This window comes from Gracilinanus agilis, chromosome 1, assembly GCF_016433145.1.
Source record: "Gracilinanus agilis isolate LMUSP501 chromosome 1, AgileGrace, whole genome shotgun sequence".
Classification (NCBI taxonomy): Eukaryota; Metazoa; Chordata; class Mammalia; order Didelphimorphia; family Didelphidae; genus Gracilinanus; species Gracilinanus agilis.
Genome location: NC_058130.1, coordinates 708,440,989 through 708,461,104, shown reverse-complemented (window position 1 = coordinate 708,461,104; position 20,116 = coordinate 708,440,989). Strand labels below are relative to the sequence as shown.

The following is a 20,116-nucleotide window of genomic DNA, read 5'->3' as shown; positions in this document are numbered from 1 at the left end:
AAAGAAAGAAAGAAAGAAAGAAAGAAAGAAAGAAAGAAAGAAAGAAAGAAAGAAAGAAAGAAAGAAAGAAAATCTCTGTATGATCTCAAAGTCCTTTTCTGCTCTTAAACAAAAACAAGGTCTCATATTGGAAGATTATCTGTGATTAATGCCTCAATGTGATTCAGTCAATCATACTCTCCCCAAGGGGATGGGAGCTCAAACGGGGACAAATTCAGGGTCAAAGAGGAACTGGTAGGTGAGTACACATACATAAATGTGCACACAAATACGCACCTTGCCCAGCAGCTCCTCCTGGTCAGTCTTGACCCCAAATCGGGGGATGCCAGAGTTGCTGAGACTGGAGCTATGTGTGAGCTTTTTGACCCCACTGATCTGGGACATGGGCTGCCTCTGTGGCCGTTGCTGAAGCTGTTTCTCCTGCTCCTTGGGTGTAGGGGGTGGTATCTCTACATCAGCCTGCTTGTCTATAAAGGATGGTGGGGAGAGAGATCCGTAGGGCGTAAGTGTACCTAGCTATGGCCCTTGCTTTCCACCCCCTGACAACTCCTCCGGGGATAGGGGAACCCTTCCAAGGTCCCTCCCCCCCACCCCGGGGTCTGGCAATCCTTGCTGCACAAGACTAGATGGGGGCTTTGGTAAGCTCACACAGGAAGAAGTTTTCATGGAACCCTTCATCTCGATATCTATTCAGTGGCTGGAAGCCACAGAAGATACAGGGAGCCCTTCCTGAGGATGTAGGCTTAGGTCGGCCCAGCTGTTCAAAGTTGGCTGAACTGGGCCCTGGGATGCCGGCTGGGTTAGGGGGCATGGAGGCCTGGTGGCTGGTAGACAGGTTGGGCAGGAACCGGGTTGGGGACACCAGAGTGAGGTGCTGAAGGCCTCGGCTAGACAAGGAGGTATCATGGCTTGGCAGGAAGCCGATATAGTGGCTTGAGTTAATCCGGGGGTTGGAAGGTGGGGGTAGCAGAGGAGGGAGGGGGATGGGTTTGGGGGCCTCGGGTTCCATGGCCCCCATCCGGGGGGCGGGGAGGGGGGCCCAGGCCGCCCTCTCCCAGTGGCTCCCTGCACCCCCCTCACTACACCAAGACCTGCATTATGAGCTCAGGTAGCCCACTAACCAATAGCTTGGGACTACCTGGGATGTATTTGCATACCACACTCTCCCATGGGCAAGAACCCTCAGGATTGACCCCCAGATCCCTGAGAAGGATGTCTTCCAAGTCCTGGGGAGACTGACTGTCTATGACCAAATCCACCTTCTCTTGGGACACTTCTCTGCTCTGAACACTCAGTCAAAGATTTTTCTCAGGCAGCGGATGGAAACCAATTGTTCCTCGGGGTCCCCGAGATGGAGACTCAGGGCCTAAGGATACCGTACTCCAGTGGGCAGGTGCCCCGTGGGGCTCCCATTCACTCACCCAGGAAGGTGGTGGAGATGTATTCCGAGACCTGGTTGCCCGACCGGCTCATTTCTGACAGGTGCGTCAGCTCACGGTTCAGCATCCTCTTGAACTAGAGAACCCAGTGTCATGGAGGGTAAGGGGAGAAATGGGACACATGGTGAGGAGGAGAAGGAGGAAGGGACCGGCTAATCCGGGCCTGGGAGGCAGTGGAGTATCTGAAGGCGGAGAGTCCACTAGCTAAGAATTCCCAGACTTCAGGAGTAGAAGGGAGTTTAGCAAATATCCAGTCCAAGCCCTTCGTTTTATAGAAGTAAGGCCAAGGGAAGCGAGGGGTCATCAGTTCTTCAGTCAGTACACATTTATAAGCACCTACTATGTGCCAGGCACTGTTGGGCTCCCTCATCTTAAAGAGGGCCTGCCTTGTATACTCTTTATGGTTTCCCTAGCACCCTTCTTTCTTTTGTAAAATCCTTGGGGGCCACCAGGGCTAGGAAAACATCAGAACCCTTCCTCCCCCTGCCATAAGGCTGAGCTCTGACCAAGAGGATAATTGGGGGGAATATACTCTGTCTTTTTCCCTCCCTCCTCAGAGGAGAGAGAAGTCTATGCTTGGAGCCAAGACTCTAGGGTCCAATGGCCCTAGGGGAGGGGGAGCCCTGCCAGTATTAGGGAGGGAACTGGAGGAAGGGGAGGGGCTCCTGCCTCCCTTGGTGGAGCCAATGAAGTGGAGAGAGAGCTCAGTCTCCATGGTGATGGGAGTCTCCTTAGCAACTGCCCCTCCAACCAGCGGCTCTGGCTGCCGGAGGGGTGGGGGGGATGTGTGCAGCCAAGGGCACCTTAACCCCCAGCTTCTCAAGACCCCAGGCCAGAGGCTCTGGGAGCGCTCAGGGCGCTGGGCTCCTAGGGGCTCTGGAAAGTGTAAGTAGCCAGGAATGTGGCTCCCACTCTGTTCTGGGGCTCGTCCCAGGCATCCTGGCACTCGGCCATTCCAAAATCTAGAATGTCCTTGTGAGTTGGGGTCCAGACTCAGGAGTGGATAGAGGTATCAAGCCTCAACAGGAATCTGGAGATTCCCTAATGGAGGGGGATTGAGAGTTAACCCTTTCTCCCACATACAGTCTTCCTGGGCCTCAACTCTCAACACATCACACACACACACACACACACACACACACACACACATACATACACAGAGGTAGGGTAGACAAAGGAGACGGTAGCCCAAGATCAAAGACCACCCCCATCCCCATGTCTGTGACTCCTCTTCCTATCTCTAGAATACATACAAGACATACACAGTCATAAGCATTCCAGGCCTGTGACATTGTAGTTGAAAGAAGAAGGACACAGCCCTTGAATATCTGGGGCTCTCTCTAATGGCCCCCACATTGGAGATATTTTTATTTCCCTTTTCAACCTCAGGCAGTCCCCCCCAGAAACCCTAGATAATAACTTGGAGCCCGGAGTGGAAAGCAAGGAATAAGGAATAAGGAGAGTTTAGTACTGTCATCTGACCCCACAGTTTAGGGGTGTCTGTCTTGGTGATATCAGTGGGAAGTGAAGAGAAGTCAAGGTAGACATCATAGCAACTGGGGGCTCCCCAAGTGCTGTCCTGGGGGGTCTGCACAGTCCTCCTCAGAAACACAAAAGTCACTCTCATTTCAGTCGTAGACACTCGCCCAGTGTGAGGCAGAAACACAGTCACAGTCATACAGGCTCACAGACAAACATCCCGTCATACAGTGACAGTCACAGGCATGCCTACAGTCACCTACATACTTAGTCACAAACAGCCAAGACATGGTCCCAAACTAACCACAGGTACGTCTCCTACACAACCAGAGAGACCCTCCAGGGCAGCCTTGGACAGTCTCACACACACACAAGGCACAGTCACAGAGACGCTGACAGAAACCTAATTCAGGTCACAGAAAAACACAGGTAGAGGCATAGATAGCCGTAGTGACATGCACATCCAGACTCCCCATAGAGAATCACACATGTCCAGACCCAGACATGGGCACAGGCACATGCTAAGTTGTGCACATGCAGCCTCAGGCAGACACACATCCATAAAAAAGAATCACAAAGCACAGGGGTCACAGACACACGCAGAAACACACAGGCAGTGTCACAAGTCACTCACACTCACAAGAGTGACCAACACTCAGATCACAATCACATGCACAGATAGACAGACAGACAGACAGACAGACAGACAGACAGAGAGTTTCTCACACCCACACAGACAGGGTCACAGGGTCACAGGCAGACAGTCCCACACAAGGGGTCCCAGACCCTCCCATCCCAGTCACAGACAAGACAGACCAATAATCGGGGGCACAGACATGAAGAACACAGCCTCAGACAGACAGAAAGACACTCAGGGTCATAGGTATGGACAGTCACACACAAGGGCAATGGACTCTCCGATCACAGTCACACACATGCTGACAGACACCTAGGGTCAGACGGACGTACTGTCAGTCACACACACCCGGCTCTCAGACATACGGACAAGGATCCCAGTCACACACACACACACACACACACACACACACACACACACACACACACAGTGGGGTTGCAGACACAGAGGGTCAGAGATTCAGAGGTGGCGGCAGCAGTATCCATGAGAGCTAGGACTGGACTGTCCCCTCCCTGTTCCCTGGCCCTGGCCCTGCTGGGCTCCCTACCTGGTCCCACCAGCCCACCAGCCATGGTTTGGAGCAGGTCTCACAGAAGAAATCCACCAGTGGCATCTTCTATCCTCAGCCCCCAGCCCGGGGCAGGGGGGAGGCCAGATGCAGATGGTGGAGCAGGACAGGGTGGTGTCCCAGGGGTGGGGGCAGTGGGCCGCTGGGTTGGGGAGGGGGTCCTCTCCCCCTTTGGTGGGGGGCCAGGGACACGGGCAGACAGAGATCAAGAGGACCCTGTTGTTTGGGCCCCAGCCTGGGGACAGAGATGGCTTCTAGGATCCTGAGGAGAGACTCGGGTGGCCTGGCTTGGATAGGGGGGGGGCCGGGGGCTCTCTCCTCTAAAGCTGCAGCCCCCTCCCTGCTCCCAGCTCCCCGGCCCAGCCTGGCCAAGCCTATTACATCCTCTGGGTGCCCCCAGGCCAGCCCTGGCAGGCCCCCCAAGCTCTCTCTGGCACTCGCAGTCCAGAGGTCCCCCTGACAGCAGCAGTAGCAGCAGTAGCAGCAGTGGCGGCGGCGGCGGAGGTGGTGGCGGCAGCAGCAGGGTCAGAGGGAGGGGAGGGACATCTTCCCATGGAGATAGAGGAGGAGGCGGAGGCAGCAGGAGGAGAGGGAAAGTAAGAGGCTGGGCTTCCTTAGGTGGGGGAAGGAAGTGGGGGGTAGGGGAATGAGCCGGGGGTCTTGGGGCCCTGTGGGGTTGCTCCCCGCCGGGCCTCAGCAGCGGAGCCGCAGGCAGGATCCTGGGTGTTTGTGCGCGTGTGTGAGTGTGTGCATGTCTCAGCCCCTCACTGCAGCACTGGCAGAACAGACTGGGATGTGATGTCAGGTGGTGCTGGGGAGGGGGGGAGCTGGGGAGGAGGAGGAGGAGGAGCTGTTAAAGGGGCAAAGAGAGCAGGCGGAGCATCGGCGCGGGGATGCATGCAGGGATGGACACATGGATGCCACACAGGCATGGCCACACAAAGAGGGGAATGTCCACACACGGACACAAAGACACAGAGTCACTGACAGCAACAGAAAGAATAACTGCATCGTGGGCTGGGAGTCCACATCCACACCCACATGCCCACACATCAGGGGCACAAACACACTGGGCAGAGTCAGACCCAAACACAGAACATGGAGTCACCCACACAGGTACCAGAGACAGGGCACAGGGCAGGTAGGAACTTTCTGTGTCTGTCTTCCTCTCTTCTTTCTCCCCATTTCTATCTGTATCTTCGTCTCTGACTGTCCCTCCGAGTGTCTCTCTCTCTCTCTGTCTCTGTCTCTGTGTGTGTGTCTCTCTGTCTGTGTCTCTGTGTCTCTGTGTCTGTCTTTCTCTTACACACACACACACACACACACACACACAGAGCTGGGCCCCCTCACCCTAAGGGTGATGATATTGACTGTGAGAAATGCTTTGCATCTGGAAACTTTGCTCCTTCTCACTTCCTCTATGTTCCCCCTCCCCCTGGCCCTGGAGGCTGAGGCCCTTCTGGGTCTAAGGCTACTCCCAACTGCTATGGGCACAGGAGAGTCTGATTTTGAGAGGACCCAGGCCCCCCACTGCCAGGCATCATCTATCCCAGGGTGGTGAGCTCAGTGATATAGAAGGACAAGCATTCATTCCCATGATCTTAGAAAGCGTCTCTGTCCTCAGGCAGGGGAAAAGTACGGGAGACCCAGAGTTCAACATCACCTAGCTCTGAGATCCTGGCAGTGCCCAGGAGCCCTCCTGCTCGTTCACCCACAGGGGTCAAGGGTCCATAGGCTTACCTTGTGGGAGGCCATCTCACTCACTGACCGGTACGTCTGCATCGTCTCTAGTTGATCCAGGCACCAGTCCAGCTCCTCTAGGGTCTCCCGGGCCAGCTGCTGGTATGTCTCCTCTGGGGAGTGGAGGGGTATGGAATGACAAGGAGGTCCAAGGGCTAGGGCAGCAAGATCACTGCTGTTCCTGGAGGAGGCAATTTGGCCTCATCCTTGTTCAGTGTGAGAGGGCAAGTCCTGACCTGAGCCACTGAATGCTTTCTATCCAGGGGTCAACATTCATTATTCCATTCATTCATTCATTCATTCAACATTTAAGTATGTGTTGAGCACTATGTTAAGGAGACATGGTGTCCAGAAAACTATAATATACAAACTTTTAAAGTGCATTTAATTAATGCAAAATGTTATTTATCTATCGCAGGAGGGGCCCCCTTTAAGCAAGGCCCCCACCATCCATTCCTTTCTCTTCCCATGTCAAGTGCTGTTACCTGAAAGTGTGGCCTTGCATACTGCTGGCTGATTGCCCATTGGGGACTTCCTGAGGAAAAACAGATATAGCATGAGCCCCCCTACAGAGGGTTCCTGGGCACCAGAGCCCCCCAGAGTGGGCACTCACTTGTTGCCAACAGTGGCTGGCACATTGGCCAGAAGGGAGAAGTTGCTTCGGACACTTCTTAGACTTGCCAGCACCTGGGGAGAGCATAAGAAGAGTAGTCAAAGAAGTAGGTCAGGCCCTGGTATTCTGGGAGAATACTAAGTAGATGAAAACCCCCGAGTGCCATCCATGAATCTCTCTCTAAATCACCGTCTCGAGTACCTCAACTTATACCAACACCAACCCTCTTCAAGATTTTTTCTCTTTAAACTGACCTGGGCAAAGGGTGTCACAATCAAGTCTTCATGTCTGCAATAAACCATAGTGATGGTGTCAGGAACCAAAGATCAAAGTTTAGAGACAAGGGGGGGTGGGTCTCCCCAACTCCCAAACTATGCCAATGGAAAGGCCATCTGGAGTGGGAAAGGTGGGTGGTACTGGGGCTAGGAACTCACAGAGTGGGTACACAGCCCTGTAGGCTTATAGATGATAGATGATAAGGTTTTATCATGTTTAGGGAGGATGAGTGTTGAGTCTGGATGATTTGGGGTACCTGGGAAAATTAAGGAGAGGGTTAGGAAGAGGTATGCTCACACTTCACTGGCAATGGAAGAGTTTCGGGACATGGTCTTGGGTGACATGTCATAGTCACTGTCCGAGCGGTACAGGAAAGACTCACGGCGCTGGCTCTGGGGGGCGCTGGGGGGCAGCACCAGCCCCGGGCTCGCCTGCGAGTCCAAAGGGCTTCGTCCTGGGGATGGGGAAGGCCCATTCTCCACCTCAAAGCTGCAACAGGGAAAGGAGAAAGGTGGAGGGAGAGGGATGGGGAGAAAAACAATGAGACACAGAAGGAAAGAGAGAGACAGAGGGAGAGAAAGAGAGACGGGGAGCAAGATAATGGGAGATGATCAGAGATACAGGAGAAATGGGGATAGAATTCAGAAGAGACAACTAGGGGGAGGCATGGATAGAAGGTAAGAAAGGTTCCTTTTCCCACCAAAGAGCCAATATGTTCACCTCCTGTCTACCCCATTGACTGAGGAGAGCTAGAGCCTTGTGCCTAAAGGTGATGCATGGAAATTGCTGGACTTGGAGTCAGAAGTCCTAGGTTCAAATTCAGCTTCAGAAACATTTACTAGCTGTGTGACCTTAGATGAATCACTTAACCTCTCCTGCCTCGGTTTCCATATCTGTAAAATTAGAATAATAATAGCACCTGCCTCCCATGGTGGTTGAGAGGCCAAAACAAGATATTTATGAAGCACTTTGCAAATCTTAAAATACTAAATAAATGGTAGCTATTATTAGGAAGAAGGGTGTGTGTGGAAAAGTAAGCATCAGAACTGGAAAGTTGTGACTTTGGGGGCTCTCAGCCACCGCACTGAATTGTACTGGCTTGGGTCCAGCCTTGGTCATTAATTCTTATCATGGTACATCACCAATTCACTTCCCCCTCTGGGCTTTTATTTCTCCACCCAAATAATCAGGGAGCTCTCTGACGTCCTTAAATCTCTATGATTCTCTGCTTCGAAATCTCTCCTGACTCTCAGGGCCTAGGGATGAGAGACAGGATGCGACCAGGGAACTAGCCCCTCCTCCCAAGTCACCAAGGACCCCAGGCACTATTTCTCTAGGTCCCATCCTGGCTTTTCTCAAGGGAAAACTGTAAGGAATGAGTGTGAGAGTTATAGCTTTGGGGGGGAAGAATCCAAAAGAGAGGTGTGCAAGATGAGGGACACAAAGTCAAAGTCTCTCTTTCACACACACAACACACAGAGAGAAAATGACAGAGACTGGACAGAATCATCTAGACCAAGAAACCGTAAGAAAAGACAAGCAGAAAACATGAGAGTTTCTTGACTGCATGGGAAGCAAAAACAGAGTGATTCAAAAAGTCACTCTGAGAGAGTCTGAAAGAGAAGCATTAGACAAAAAAAAAGAGAAAGACACACTGGGATAGACAGACAGATGATTCCTGAAGAAATGGGGAGAGCTGGCCCCTGACTGACAGAGAAAAGGAATCGACAGCATGGTTCTGGCCTTGGCACCTGGCCCAGCTCAGTCCTGGCATGGCGCCTGCCCCACCCTCCCCTGGGGGCCCATGTCTGCGCACTCCAGAGCCCTGGGGCTGGGTACAGGTGAGGGGGGGAGGTCTCATGAGCCCCCTGTTTGTGCTTCCAGGAGCTCAGCCTCCTTTTAACCCTAACCTTGCCATACGACATATAAGCCAGCCCGGCCTAGCAGAGAGAAAGGGAAACTGTGATCAGGTTGGATTTGGGAGAGAAAGATCTGATCCCAGGGAAAGGAGGACTGGTAACTTCCTTGCCAGGCAACTGAGGTTTAGAATTTGTGTCCTGGCCCCTGGGTAGGAGCTGGAGAACAGACTTTCCAAAGTGGGGTGAGAGAGGGAGATTGTCTATCCCTCAATCACCCAATCTCTCCCTTCACAATCTGAGACTCCAAAGTCTTCAGGCAAGTTTCTCCTAAATCCAGTCAACTCATCAGCCACCAACTGAAAAATAAACTCAGGTGGGGGCCATTCTTGAGAGCCTTTATTCAGTCCCTTCATTCAGCCTGACCTGGTAGTCCTCTCTCTTCACTCAATCCACCTAGCTCCCCAGTAATGTTAGCTCAACAAAGAGGTAGGGAGAGTAAAGAAGTCATTTCATTCTTTCCAAGTGCAGATTTGGGCATTATCTGATATTTTGCTCCATTCCTCAATCTTTCTTTCTCACATGCTCTCTACTGGCAATGTCACTCCCTCCTCCCAAGGCTTCCCCTACTACTTCCTAGGAGGTGGCTCTCAAATATTCAGCTCTAGTCCTGACCAGTGGTCTGAGCTCCCAACCTGCTTCTCAGTCTAGTGTAGCTGTTCCCCTAGTGTCTTGGACTCAGTGCGTCCAAAACTTAAGCTCATTATCTTTGCCTCCAAACTCACTTCTCCTTCACTGTTTCTGTTTAAACATGGCATCACTTGACCACTGACCATTCAGGATCCTATTTTTTAACTTTGGAGTTATCTTTGCCTCTTCCCTTTCCCACTTCACTCGACCAAAACTTTGCCTCACCTCCTCTCTCTCTCTCTCTCTCTCTCTCTCTCTCTCTCTCTCTCCCCCCATCCCCCCCCCAATGCCATTATCCCATTACTCTAGAATGGGCCACATTATCACTGACCTGGATTATTGCAATAAACTCTGAAGTCTTCTTGATTATACTATCACCTGTTCCCAGACTAGCTTTCAAACCTTCGCCAGACTCATCTTTAGGTACATATCTTGTTAAATATTCTGCTCAAAAACCTTCCCTTTTGCTTCTCAGGTAAAACTCGAACTCAACTGTCTGGCTTTCAAAGTCTTTCACAGTCTGGCACCAACCTACTTGCATCTCCCATGTTGTACATTCTCCTTCATGTCATTCACTCTCTCACCTCCATGCCTTTGCTCATGCTGATCCTCAAACCTAAGCTGTTATCCCTTCCTGTCTTTGCATACTGAACATGGATGCATTATATATGGATGCATTATGTGGATTAGCCTGACTTAAATGCCGCCTTCTCCAAAATGGCTCTACCCCCTCCTCACAGGTACCTCTCATAGCCCCTAGTTTGCTCCTAGAGGCGACTAGTGGCACAGTGGATAAAGCATTGGGAATGGAGCCAGGAAGACCTAAGGACAAATCTTGGTCTCTCAGACCAGTCCTTGCTGAGTGACCCTGGACGAGTTCATTAACCACGTTCTCAATTTTCTTAAATAGGAATAATAGTGAGGCTCAAATGCGATATACTCTTTGTAAAAGCATGTCTCAGGATAGTGCCTGCCACATATATATATATAGTTTATTATATACATTATATATAAATGTTTATTATATATTATATACAAATGTTTATTCTCTCTAATTAATTTTGCATTTGCCATGGAATATTATATATTCTAGTTACCTGTGTGTGTGTGTGTGTGTGTGTGTGTGTGTGTGTGTGTGTGTTATATCCCTTCCCTGGACTCTAAAGCTGAGGAAATGCAGGAAGTTTATTTTATCTATTTCCTCCCCCCCGCCCCCCATGAAGCACAGGGCTCAGGTGATAAATATTGGATCAGCCGAAATGAATTTGATCAGCAAACTGCCCCCTTTTCTTCCTTCCCTCCATCTTGGGCACTGATCACCTGAGTTACTTGTGGTATCTAACATCTCCTCTCCTGTCCTCCCAAACTTCCTGAATTCCTGGTCCCTTTAGCCTCTGACATCCAGGTTCCACAGGACTTCCTTCTCCAGCCACCCGAGTAGGCCCAATTTTGCTGGGGTCTAGGTAAGAATGAGTGGGTACCAGGTATACTGTTTCCACTGCCCAAACTGGCCCTCCTCCCTTCCCTCAGCCAGCCACTGCAAGGGAAGGGCCCCTCCCCCTCAGGCTTCTAGGTCTAACTTGGCCCCAAGGAAGTTCCCGGTCTAGTGACTGCAAAACAAGTATATGGGGGCTCATTTCAGTGGCTGAATGTGCAGGCATGCTCCCGAGACTGTTGTGTGGCTGGCCGCGTGTACGGGGCTGTGTCTTTGAGCCTGAAGCACAAGTGTACACTGTTTGACTTTCACTGCTCTGAGTTTGTGTTTAATGTTTTTATGGGACAACGACTGTTTTTGAGACTACGGTTGTGTCTGGCCTCTGCTGTTTACTGTGGGACTGCAATGTGTCCTGTGGATTTTTTTTTTTTTTTTTGCCTGAAATTGCTGGGTTGCTGTGTGTGTGTTGGGTTCTATGAGCCTGAAGCCTGTCAGATGTGCAGTTCTTAAGGTGATTGCACTGTTGTTCCTGGGCTGGGAAAAACTTAGCACTAGCCTGAGACCTAACCAGACTTAGAACCTGTGGAGTCAGCTCCCCTTCAATGTGGTCCTGCTGGAAGCCTGGTACAGGGTCCTTCCAGGGAAAAAAGGTGACCAGGGCAAAAAGATTAAAGATTGAAAGTTGCAGAGAACCTGAGAGGCTATTCAAGTCCAAACCCTCACTTTGCAGATAAGGAAACTGAGGCCCAGGGAAGTTCAGGAACTTATTCAAGGTCACATCTAGTAAATATCAGAGATGGGATTTGATTTTTACAAGGAGAAGTCTCTGGATTCTTAGTGCCCCTCCTCGAAATCTCCCAGGCTCCTCTCCCAAATCCTTCAGTTTCTCAGGCCCTCCCTTGGTCCTCTAGTCCCCTGAGCTCCTCAGTTCTCTCAGCCCTTGCCTCCCCACTAAGCCCCTCGGGGTCCCCAGTGGCCCCTACAAAGCAGGCCCTCTTGGCTCCTCCATTTTCCAGGCCCCCTCTCTTGAACTCTAAATATACTCGGAGACACAGGAATCTTCCCCTCTCTGGTTTCCCCTGTACCTCAGCCGGGACAGCTAGAATTTCAGAACCAGGTCTCTAGCTTGAGCACTAGGAGAAGGGAGTGGGGGTGGGGGGCTGAGGTTGAGAAGCCTAGGACGGGGAGCAACAAAGCCGTAGCAGTTTTCAGTTGGCCAGGAAAGTACTCCAGCCTTCCCTCCCCCAAGCTGAGCAGGCAAAGTTTGCCGGGAAGGGCCCCAGTCTGCGTCCTGCCCCTGAGGCTGGACACCCACCTGACGGACTTGGTGAGCCGGTGCCGGCGAATGTCCTCATCGCTGAAGGAGAAGTGTGTAGCGGGCTCAGAGCCGGCACCCAGGAAAGCCAGGGGCCGGACTGTGGGCAGCGCCAGGGCCGGGGCCGGGGCAGGGGGCCGAGGCTGGGGCTGGGCCGGGGGCGCCCCCGCCTCCCCCGGGGAGCCCGGCGGGCAGGAGCCGGAGAGCATGAGGGCGGCGCATGGAGAAGCTGTGTGCTACAGCGGGAACAGGCTGGGGCTGGGCTTGGCGCCGGGACTCCGGCTCGGGTCCCGCTCCTCGCAGCCCCAACACAGAAGGAGGCAGTAGAATCGCAAAGCTGAGATTGAGAGCAGCCCTGAGGGCGGAGGGGACAAGCCGGAGTCTGGGGCCCGTGGCTCCGCCTTTGGCAGGAGGGGCCAAGAGAACAGCCCAGGGTCACCCCCAAGGGACTGGTCGAGACCCAGGAGTCCTGGAACCCAGAGCACAGAGCAGCTCCTGGAGGGAGGCGGGGCCGGCAGAAGCCTGAGCCTCAAGAAGCTTCTCTCAGAGGCGCAAATTTTCCATTGAGTGACCGCACCCCCTCCCCAGTGACCCACCCAGAGAGAATTTAGGGGCGGGGAAGGGGGCTGCTCCCGCTGGGGGAGTTTGCTTGGGTAGGGCGTCCCTTGGGTGAGAAGTGAAGAGCTCCTTCTCTGGAGCTTCAGTGCCCTGCTCTCCTTCCTGTCCTAACTCCCCGTAGACTCCCTTAGTTCCCCCTATCCCTAGGCCCAAAGGGGCCATCATCGCAGGTTATTACATCCCTTCCCCCAAGCGGCGGCCTGAGTCTCCGCCCCTTCCCCCCCCCCCAAGCCCCCGCCACCTCCCGGTGACGCCCGAGCTCCGCTGTGCCCGAGGGCAGTGAATGCCAAGGGACCTGGACCGGGTCCGCACCTCATCGCTTCTAACTGCTCAGCAGGTCCTCTCCCCGCTGGGGGAAGGAAGGATCCCAGCCCAACCGCCGAGCTAAGGGACTATCTCCACTTGGACGCTGCCCCCCTCCGGTAAACTAGAGCACGAAGCTCAGCTAGGAGCCTAGACACCGAGACAAACACCCAGATGTAGACTACGGGAAGGCAAGTACCAGGAGAGACTGAGGGGCCGGGCCTCGGCACCGGCCCTGCGCGGCTTTCGATTCTCCTGAAGTTTCGGTCCCTTGTGTAGGGGAGGGAAGGGAATCGTCTTGGCCCAGCTCAGTCGCCAAAGACAGCGGGTCGATCTGGTGCCTGAGCCGCCCGCAGCTCCGATACCACAATTCGGGCCAGCGGTGCCTAGTACCTGGGCAGGTGCACCAAGAGGGAGGGGCCGCAGGTGCGCCCTGAGTCCTGAGGTAAGAGGACGACAATCAAGGCGGCTGAGTTTCCAGCTCCGGGTGGTCTCCACTCGCAGAGGGATAAAAACTAGGGGGGCCGAAACATTTTAGTCGCACTTAAGGTCAGACCTCTGGAATTGTGGCCTCTCTGTAGGGCCAGAGCTGGTCTTGCCCTTCCCTCCCAAAGGTGCCTCTCCTCCCCACCTCTCTCCCAGGCAGCAAAAAGAGAGCGGGAAGGCTCTAGTTTTTCCGCGGCTGCCGAGGAGAACCTTTCCCCAGGCAGGTACCCCACCCGAGGCCAGACTGGGCTGCGGGACGCTGTCGGGTAAGGCTTAGGGCTGGGTCGGGGCGGCGCGGCCCGCCGCACTTACCCCACCCGGGCCTGTCGGTGGGAGTCCCAGAGCCTGCGAATGGGCTGCAGCCGCTTGCGGAAGGTCGGGGAATGAGTGGAGAAGAAGACAGGAGAGTGGGGCGGCGTGGACCAAAGACGCGGGGGCCCACCCGGGGATGGCTCCGGCAGGAAAGTCTCATCCTCTGCCTCGGACTCCCGCCTGAGTACCGGGCCTGACAGCAGCAGCTCGGGGATCCGGCCCAGATTGGGCCCCCGGGCCATGGCCGGGAATGGGTACGGGCCCCGTGTCTTCGGAGCAGCCACGTGGGGCCCAGGAGAGATGGCTGGACGCTTGGCTGTGGGCCCACGCCACCTCCCTGCCTCCGCTGGGGCCTCCCCTCCAGACCCAGCCGCGTGCGGAACAAGGGGAAGGAGGAGGGAGGAGGAGGGGAGAAGACAAGGAGGGGAGGTCTGATCCCGCGGCCCCGCCTAGCCGAGACAGGGGCTCTCCGGCTGTGTCGTCCCGCCCCATCCCCTGCCCGGTGCCCGGCGCCCAGCCCTAGGCTCCAGCCCTTCCGGCTTCTCTGAAGGGGCGGACAAGGAGGAGGTCGAGGAAAAGAGCTGTTCAGAATTGGACGCCCCCAGAAGCGCTGACTTTCAGTGTGAAGTACTGTCCCAGGAGCCACCAACCCTTGACACTCAAGTCCTAGGCTCTCAAGTCCTCGGTGCTCCTTCAGGGCTCCGAGTGCCTCTCTGATCCATTCTGGAAGCTTGAGGAGCAGCAGCCTGCACCCGACTGACCTCCTTCCTACCCAGAGTGTATATTTGGAAAAGAGGAAGACCAGTCTGCTAGGACTGGAATGGAAGGGGAGGGCCTAACGGGGCCTCACTCTGTTCAAGGAGAAAGGACCCTGGCCAGGTATTCTCATTCCGGGGGCGCGCCTAGAACAAGCTGGGCTCTGTGAAGCCGTCCTTGCAGTGGGGCGCTGCCAGGGCGGGTCCCGGATGGTCCCGGATTCTGAAGAGGTACTTCGGGCCCTGAGCTTGGCCAGAGCAGCTCCCCAGAACGGTTTGATGTTTGTGTCCTGGACTCCCCCTTCAGGCCAGGGATTCCAAGTTCCATCCGTCTTTGCTCAAACCAGGGTCTTCCGAGCTGCGTTTGAGTGCAGCCTGTGTTGCAATAAGTGAAGGAATGCGATTTTTGTTGGTGTGGGTATTCCCTCCAGCGCAGATCACCAAGCATAATCCATTACCTGCACCCATCCTGGCGATTTGCTTCTCCGAATTTACCTAGACTGCCTCAGAGGTCTGATTGTCCTTCACTGGGCCCCTCCCTACTCAAAGCCTTTCTTTCAGGTTTGAGAGAACCTGCCAGGGTTTGTCCTTGGCTGTGGCAGTCTCAGAAAACCCCGGTTCCCTGGGACAGGAAGAATGGAGATCTTTAGTACAGTCAAGGCTCATAGTTTGCACCCACAACAATCAGCTCTCCCCAACTCCTGTGTCAGAGACTGAGTCCTCAATCCATTTACAGTGTGACCCTAACTGTCCTCTCCAGCCCAGTCACAGAATGACCTCTGCAAGTCCAGTATGTGACTGACCCAGCCACATACTGACCTCCAACTTTAAACACGGGCTAATCATAAGAGCTAGCACTTAGGTAGGGCTTTAAGGTCTGCACATATTTTTTGCATATCACTTCCATAGATCCTCACAACAACTCTATGAAAGAGGGGAGATCATCTCCATTTTATAGATGACTAAACTGAGGCTAAACTATTGTGATTTGTCCAGTAAGACACATCTTTAGTATCTAAAGAAGTCTTATGACTCCAGTCCCGCTGATCCCAAGCCCAAGGCACAATTCATAAATCTGTGGGTCTGCCTCTCTGATCCTGTAATTTATAATCCTCCATCCCTCCCCATGTACAATCCAGATTCAAAGTGAGGTCCCATGCCATTCAGACTTGTCCTTACCACAGGATATCTCTAACATCTCACTATCAAATTTCATCTCTTGAGGATATGGCTTCCTGAGGGCAACCATAACCTCTCTTATGGATATGTGCCATTGTAAGTGGGACACCTCTTGTTCGGCTACACCTCAGATAGGGAAGGATCTGTCTGACAGCATGACACCTGACAGTCTCAGCTCACCAATCTGCTCTGAGAGGTTAACAAGAAAAAATAACTCAATTATCTAGTGTTTCAAGGTCTGTAAAGCCACATGGTTGGCAGTTGTACATACCTTCATCCCCATCTCACAGGTTGGGAAGCTGAGGTTCAGAGGGGATGAAGAAACTTATTGACCTATCTTCACACAGCTAGTTAAGTAAAGACTCAGGCCAGATGTGAGCTTAATTCTTTCCTGCTTGGGATCTTCCCACACACATACTTTGACTGAATCTTGAATGGTAGATTTTCAGGCTCAGGGACAAAAGAGTAGGAGGAGAGACTTGGGGTACCCATCTTTCCGTGGCCCAGAGCCTGGGAATTGGCTGGCACAGGAAGCTGTTTGGGGCCCTGCTAAGATTAAACATCTCCAATGTGGATGGCTATTTTTAACCCAAGATGGGGGGCATCTTCTCCCACAGACTGACTCCTTCCTCTTCAGGACTGAGAAGAGGAGCCTGTTGTTTTAAGGAGAGGGAGAAGGGTTTCCAGTGAAATAAGTGGGGACCTAGGGTAGAATCTGACCTTGTCATTTAGAACCTGTGATGCCAGGCAAGTTATTTATTTTCCCTCTGGGTCTCAGTGTTTTCCTCTGTAAAAATGGCTTGGGCTCCCAAGCTGCTTGGAGTCCTGAAATTCTATGACCAGTTCCTTTTCAGAATTTCATCCATTAGGGGATTCAGCTCTCTCCACCATCTACTCCACTGATTCCCATACAAGCCTCCCCAACTAAGGCTTCTCTTGTCTCAAACCCTAGCCTGGTGGATCCTGAGGTCTAATTGGGGTGGGGAGTGGGCAGAATGCTCCTCACTGGCATAGGTGAGGCCCCAGGATCCCAGTTCCTGATTCCCAGTTGTTGGTTATCCACTCCAGCCATCAAGCAGACGTTCTAGAGCTTGTGGGGCTGGGAGAGGGATAGGTGCCGGTTGTGCCGGGGAAGAGTGGGGAGCAATAGGACCCCCTGAAATCGAGCAGATTGCAAACCTCTGTCTTGTTGCCAATGGCCACAAGGGGGAGTCTGGAGTCTAGCCATTGCGGGGCTAATACAGAATAGAAAAGGAGAGTTCTCCGTAGACAGACAACTGAAGAAGCAGAGTTAATGGGAGAGAGGAAAGACAATGGCAGTAGTCAGGGGAAGAGAGCGGAAGAAACAATAACGCAGTGAGGTTGAGGCAGGGTTCAAGGTCTTAAGCTAGATGCAACCCAAGGTGCCAGCAAAGGCTGTAAAGTCTAGCATCTCCAAGCACTTCCCTTTCTCTAAAGGCCTTCCGGCCTTTCCCCCACAAAGTAGAGCCTGTGAGAAGGTGGGAGAGTCAATGGTTATGGGTCTCTGCACCTCTTGGTCCAAGGACCCAGGCCCCGCTTTTAAAAATCCTCTTGTCCTTTGGGGTTACAAATGTCTCCAAGCCCTGTGTTAAGTCCAATTTCCTGTCTTTTCAAGCTTCTTCCGTGGCTTTCTCCGAGTCTTCAGGTCCCGAGCTGGGGGCCACGTTCCCCAACCCTCCTTGTGTAGTTCTCTCGGGCTCCATCTGCCTCCTGTCAGGAATGTCAGCCCGTGACTCAGCCCCGCTAGGGGGCGGGCGGGGGTGGGGACTCGGTGTCTCGTCTCACATCCCCGCTGGTGTGCCAGTGTGCATGGGGAAAAGGGGGACTCAATAGGCCGGGGGAAGGGTGGAGGTTGCCTTCCAGTCACTAGAAGAGGGTTCAGTCTCATCTACCTAATTCGTCATTAACCAGAGGTTCTTGTCGCTCCGGCACCCCCAGACCACACTGGACTCCCTCCCCCCAACCCCCTCAAAAATCAGGGTAAGCTTAAGTTTAGCAGAAGCGACTCTCCTTCCTTCAGGCAACCCCCTAGAAGGAGCATCTATATGCCTTCCACCAAGCGTGAGTACAAACGTCCTGGGATAGGAGGGAGATGTGTGCAAGGTGAAACAGGAAGAAATACAGAAATGTACAGATACAGAGGAAACAAAGAGGTATATCGAGAGAGATAACAGAGACGGACAGAGTTAGAGAAACAGAAGAATCAGACTGAGAAACTCCAATTGCCACTCTGGCATGGGAAATGCTCTCTGTTTTTCTCTCCACTTTCAGCCCGCTGACAAAACACAATTCTGTCCGACCCCCTTTCATTTGCAGTGCTCCCCTTGTCCCAGCCATAGAGGGCTCTATATAAAAACCCTGGGTCCAGGTCACACGGCACCCGCAAGGTCTACAGGACCAGTCAAATTCAGCCGCCCACTCACCCCCTCCCCGAAGTAGGAAAGGAGGCTCAGCGCCTCCTGGTTGAAACAGTCTCCACAGGAACTCCGAGTTCACTGCAGCGACAATAACACAGCGGGCACGAAATTCCCGAACCCCTGCAGGGAACCACCTTCTGCCATAACAGTCCTCAGTGGAGCCTGGATACCCTCCTTTCTTACTGTCCAGTCCCGAGTTTCCCCCACTCCCACATCACAGGCAGACTGAGCAAAACTGCGACCAAAAGCTCTGCCTATGAACCGGCTCGGGGGCAGGACCCAGGGATCCAAGCAACCAAGAGCACACATACTAGGCACAAACTCCTTAAGAAGTTGCCCCATGGAATCTATTTCTAACCATTAAGTTCCTCCCTTCCATATCTCCTTGCCGACTTCCTTTCTTGCTACCACTGCTTACTGCCCAGACGACCAGACCGAGCTGTTTCTCCAGTCTGGCCAGTTACAGTACAGTCTATCTATCCTTAAAGACTGCTCCTTTTAGCCAGGAACCAGACATTCTTCGGCCAAAACATCCTGACTCTTGAAACTCGCTGACTCTCCCCCGAAATCCCAAAATCCTGCTCTCAAAACCTATCCCAAAGCCCCCGGGGCCCTGAAGTAATGCCCGCAGACGGCAACACAGGTCCCTGAAATCCATCATCCCCGCGAACCAGTACCCCCATATAGCCTCAGGAGGGCTTGGAGCAGTGGCCCCAAAGCCCAATTTTAGCGCCCTCTAGGGCCCCCAAACAGTGACTACAGATGCCAACATAGTTCACTGAGACACTGTACCGGATCTCTATATAACATCTTCGGTACTCCATCACCATGATCTGGAACCCTAAGATAGAGCCAGCACAGACCCCAGAGATGTGGTCTTAATTTTAACTAAGCGAGATCCTGTTGTTGTTGTTGTCTAGGACCCGGAGTATTACCCTTAGACCCCAATAGATCGCTGAAACTCCGGAGCAGCTTCCCCAATGCCAAGTATCTAGCGCCTCCTAGCGCCCTGCCCGAGTTCCCCCCTCACCAACACAGCGGCGCGCTGCTCTAGCCTCCTCCCTTACCGTTTGCCACCGCTGCCACTGGCCGAAGTCCCATGGAAAGAAGAGGGCCAGGACATGCGAGTCTTGCGCAGGCCAGGCCGGTCACTTGTGTCCACAGCATCCGCACGCTCTATGGGCCGGTGCGGGGCCCGCTCCCGCTCAGAGTCCACACGCTCCGGCTCTCCGCGTGCACCTCGCGCTCCGCGCTCCCGGTCTGTGTTGTCAGAGTAGCCTCGCTGCTGGATCCGGATCGGGGTCCGTGGCTGGCGCCACAGGTGCTGGGGTGGCCTCAACGTGGCCTGGCCATCCCGAGCCCCCGGCAGCGACAGGGACAAGCTCTTCTTAGAGCAGGGTGGTGGCTCCATTCCGCCTAGCCAGCCAACGCCGGTTCCCTCCCGGACCCCGGCTTTCAGTGGTGCGCAGCCCCCTGCGCCCAGGCCAGAGTCCTTGCGCTCTGCCTTGCCCGAGCCATCTCGCCCCTGAACCAACAAGGGCGGGTGGGGGCAGTGCAGGGGCTCCGGACACAGAGTCCAGGGGGAGAAGGGAGAGCTGAATCAGGGAAGCCGAGACCCGAGACACAGGTCACTGCGGGGGCCGGCAGCTGGGAGGGCTCTTGGGCGCTGAGAGGTATTGGGCTTGGATGAGATTCGTTGGGGCCCCAGGTCTTTCGGCTGAGAAGCCCTGAACTAGGGAGCTTGGAGTCCTCCCGGGTCAGCCAGGGAAAGGCACTCCCCGCCTCCTCCCCTCCTCCCCGGGGCTCGGGGGTCCCAAGGGGCGCCCCTCGCCCCACAGCCCGTTAGCCCAGCTGCTGCCGCCGCGCCGCCGCCTCACTGAGTCCGCGGCTCCGCGCTCTGCTCCGCGCCCGCCCCGCGCTCCCGCCCCGCCCCCGCTGCCGCCATAGCTGCCACCGCCGGCTGTCAGCGCCGCCCCC

General features: G+C 54.0%; 1 protein-coding gene across 1 annotated transcript; it reads right to left on the bottom strand.

Annotated features, from left to right (window-relative positions):
* Positions 1-198: 198 nt before the first annotated feature.
* PDE4A (phosphodiesterase 4A) lies at positions 199-19,550 on the bottom strand. The gene is made up of 8 exons (XM_044684936.1): positions 19,207-19,550; positions 7,050-7,241; positions 6,731-6,764; positions 6,477-6,550; positions 6,349-6,398; positions 5,864-5,976; positions 1,422-1,515; positions 199-467 (listed from the first exon to the last, which is right to left on the bottom strand). The coding sequence occupies exons 1-8, from the start codon at positions 19,548-19,550 to the stop codon at positions 199-201; spliced, it is 1,170 nt and encodes a 389-aa protein (XP_044540871.1).
* Positions 19,551-20,116: the final 566 nt, after the last annotated feature.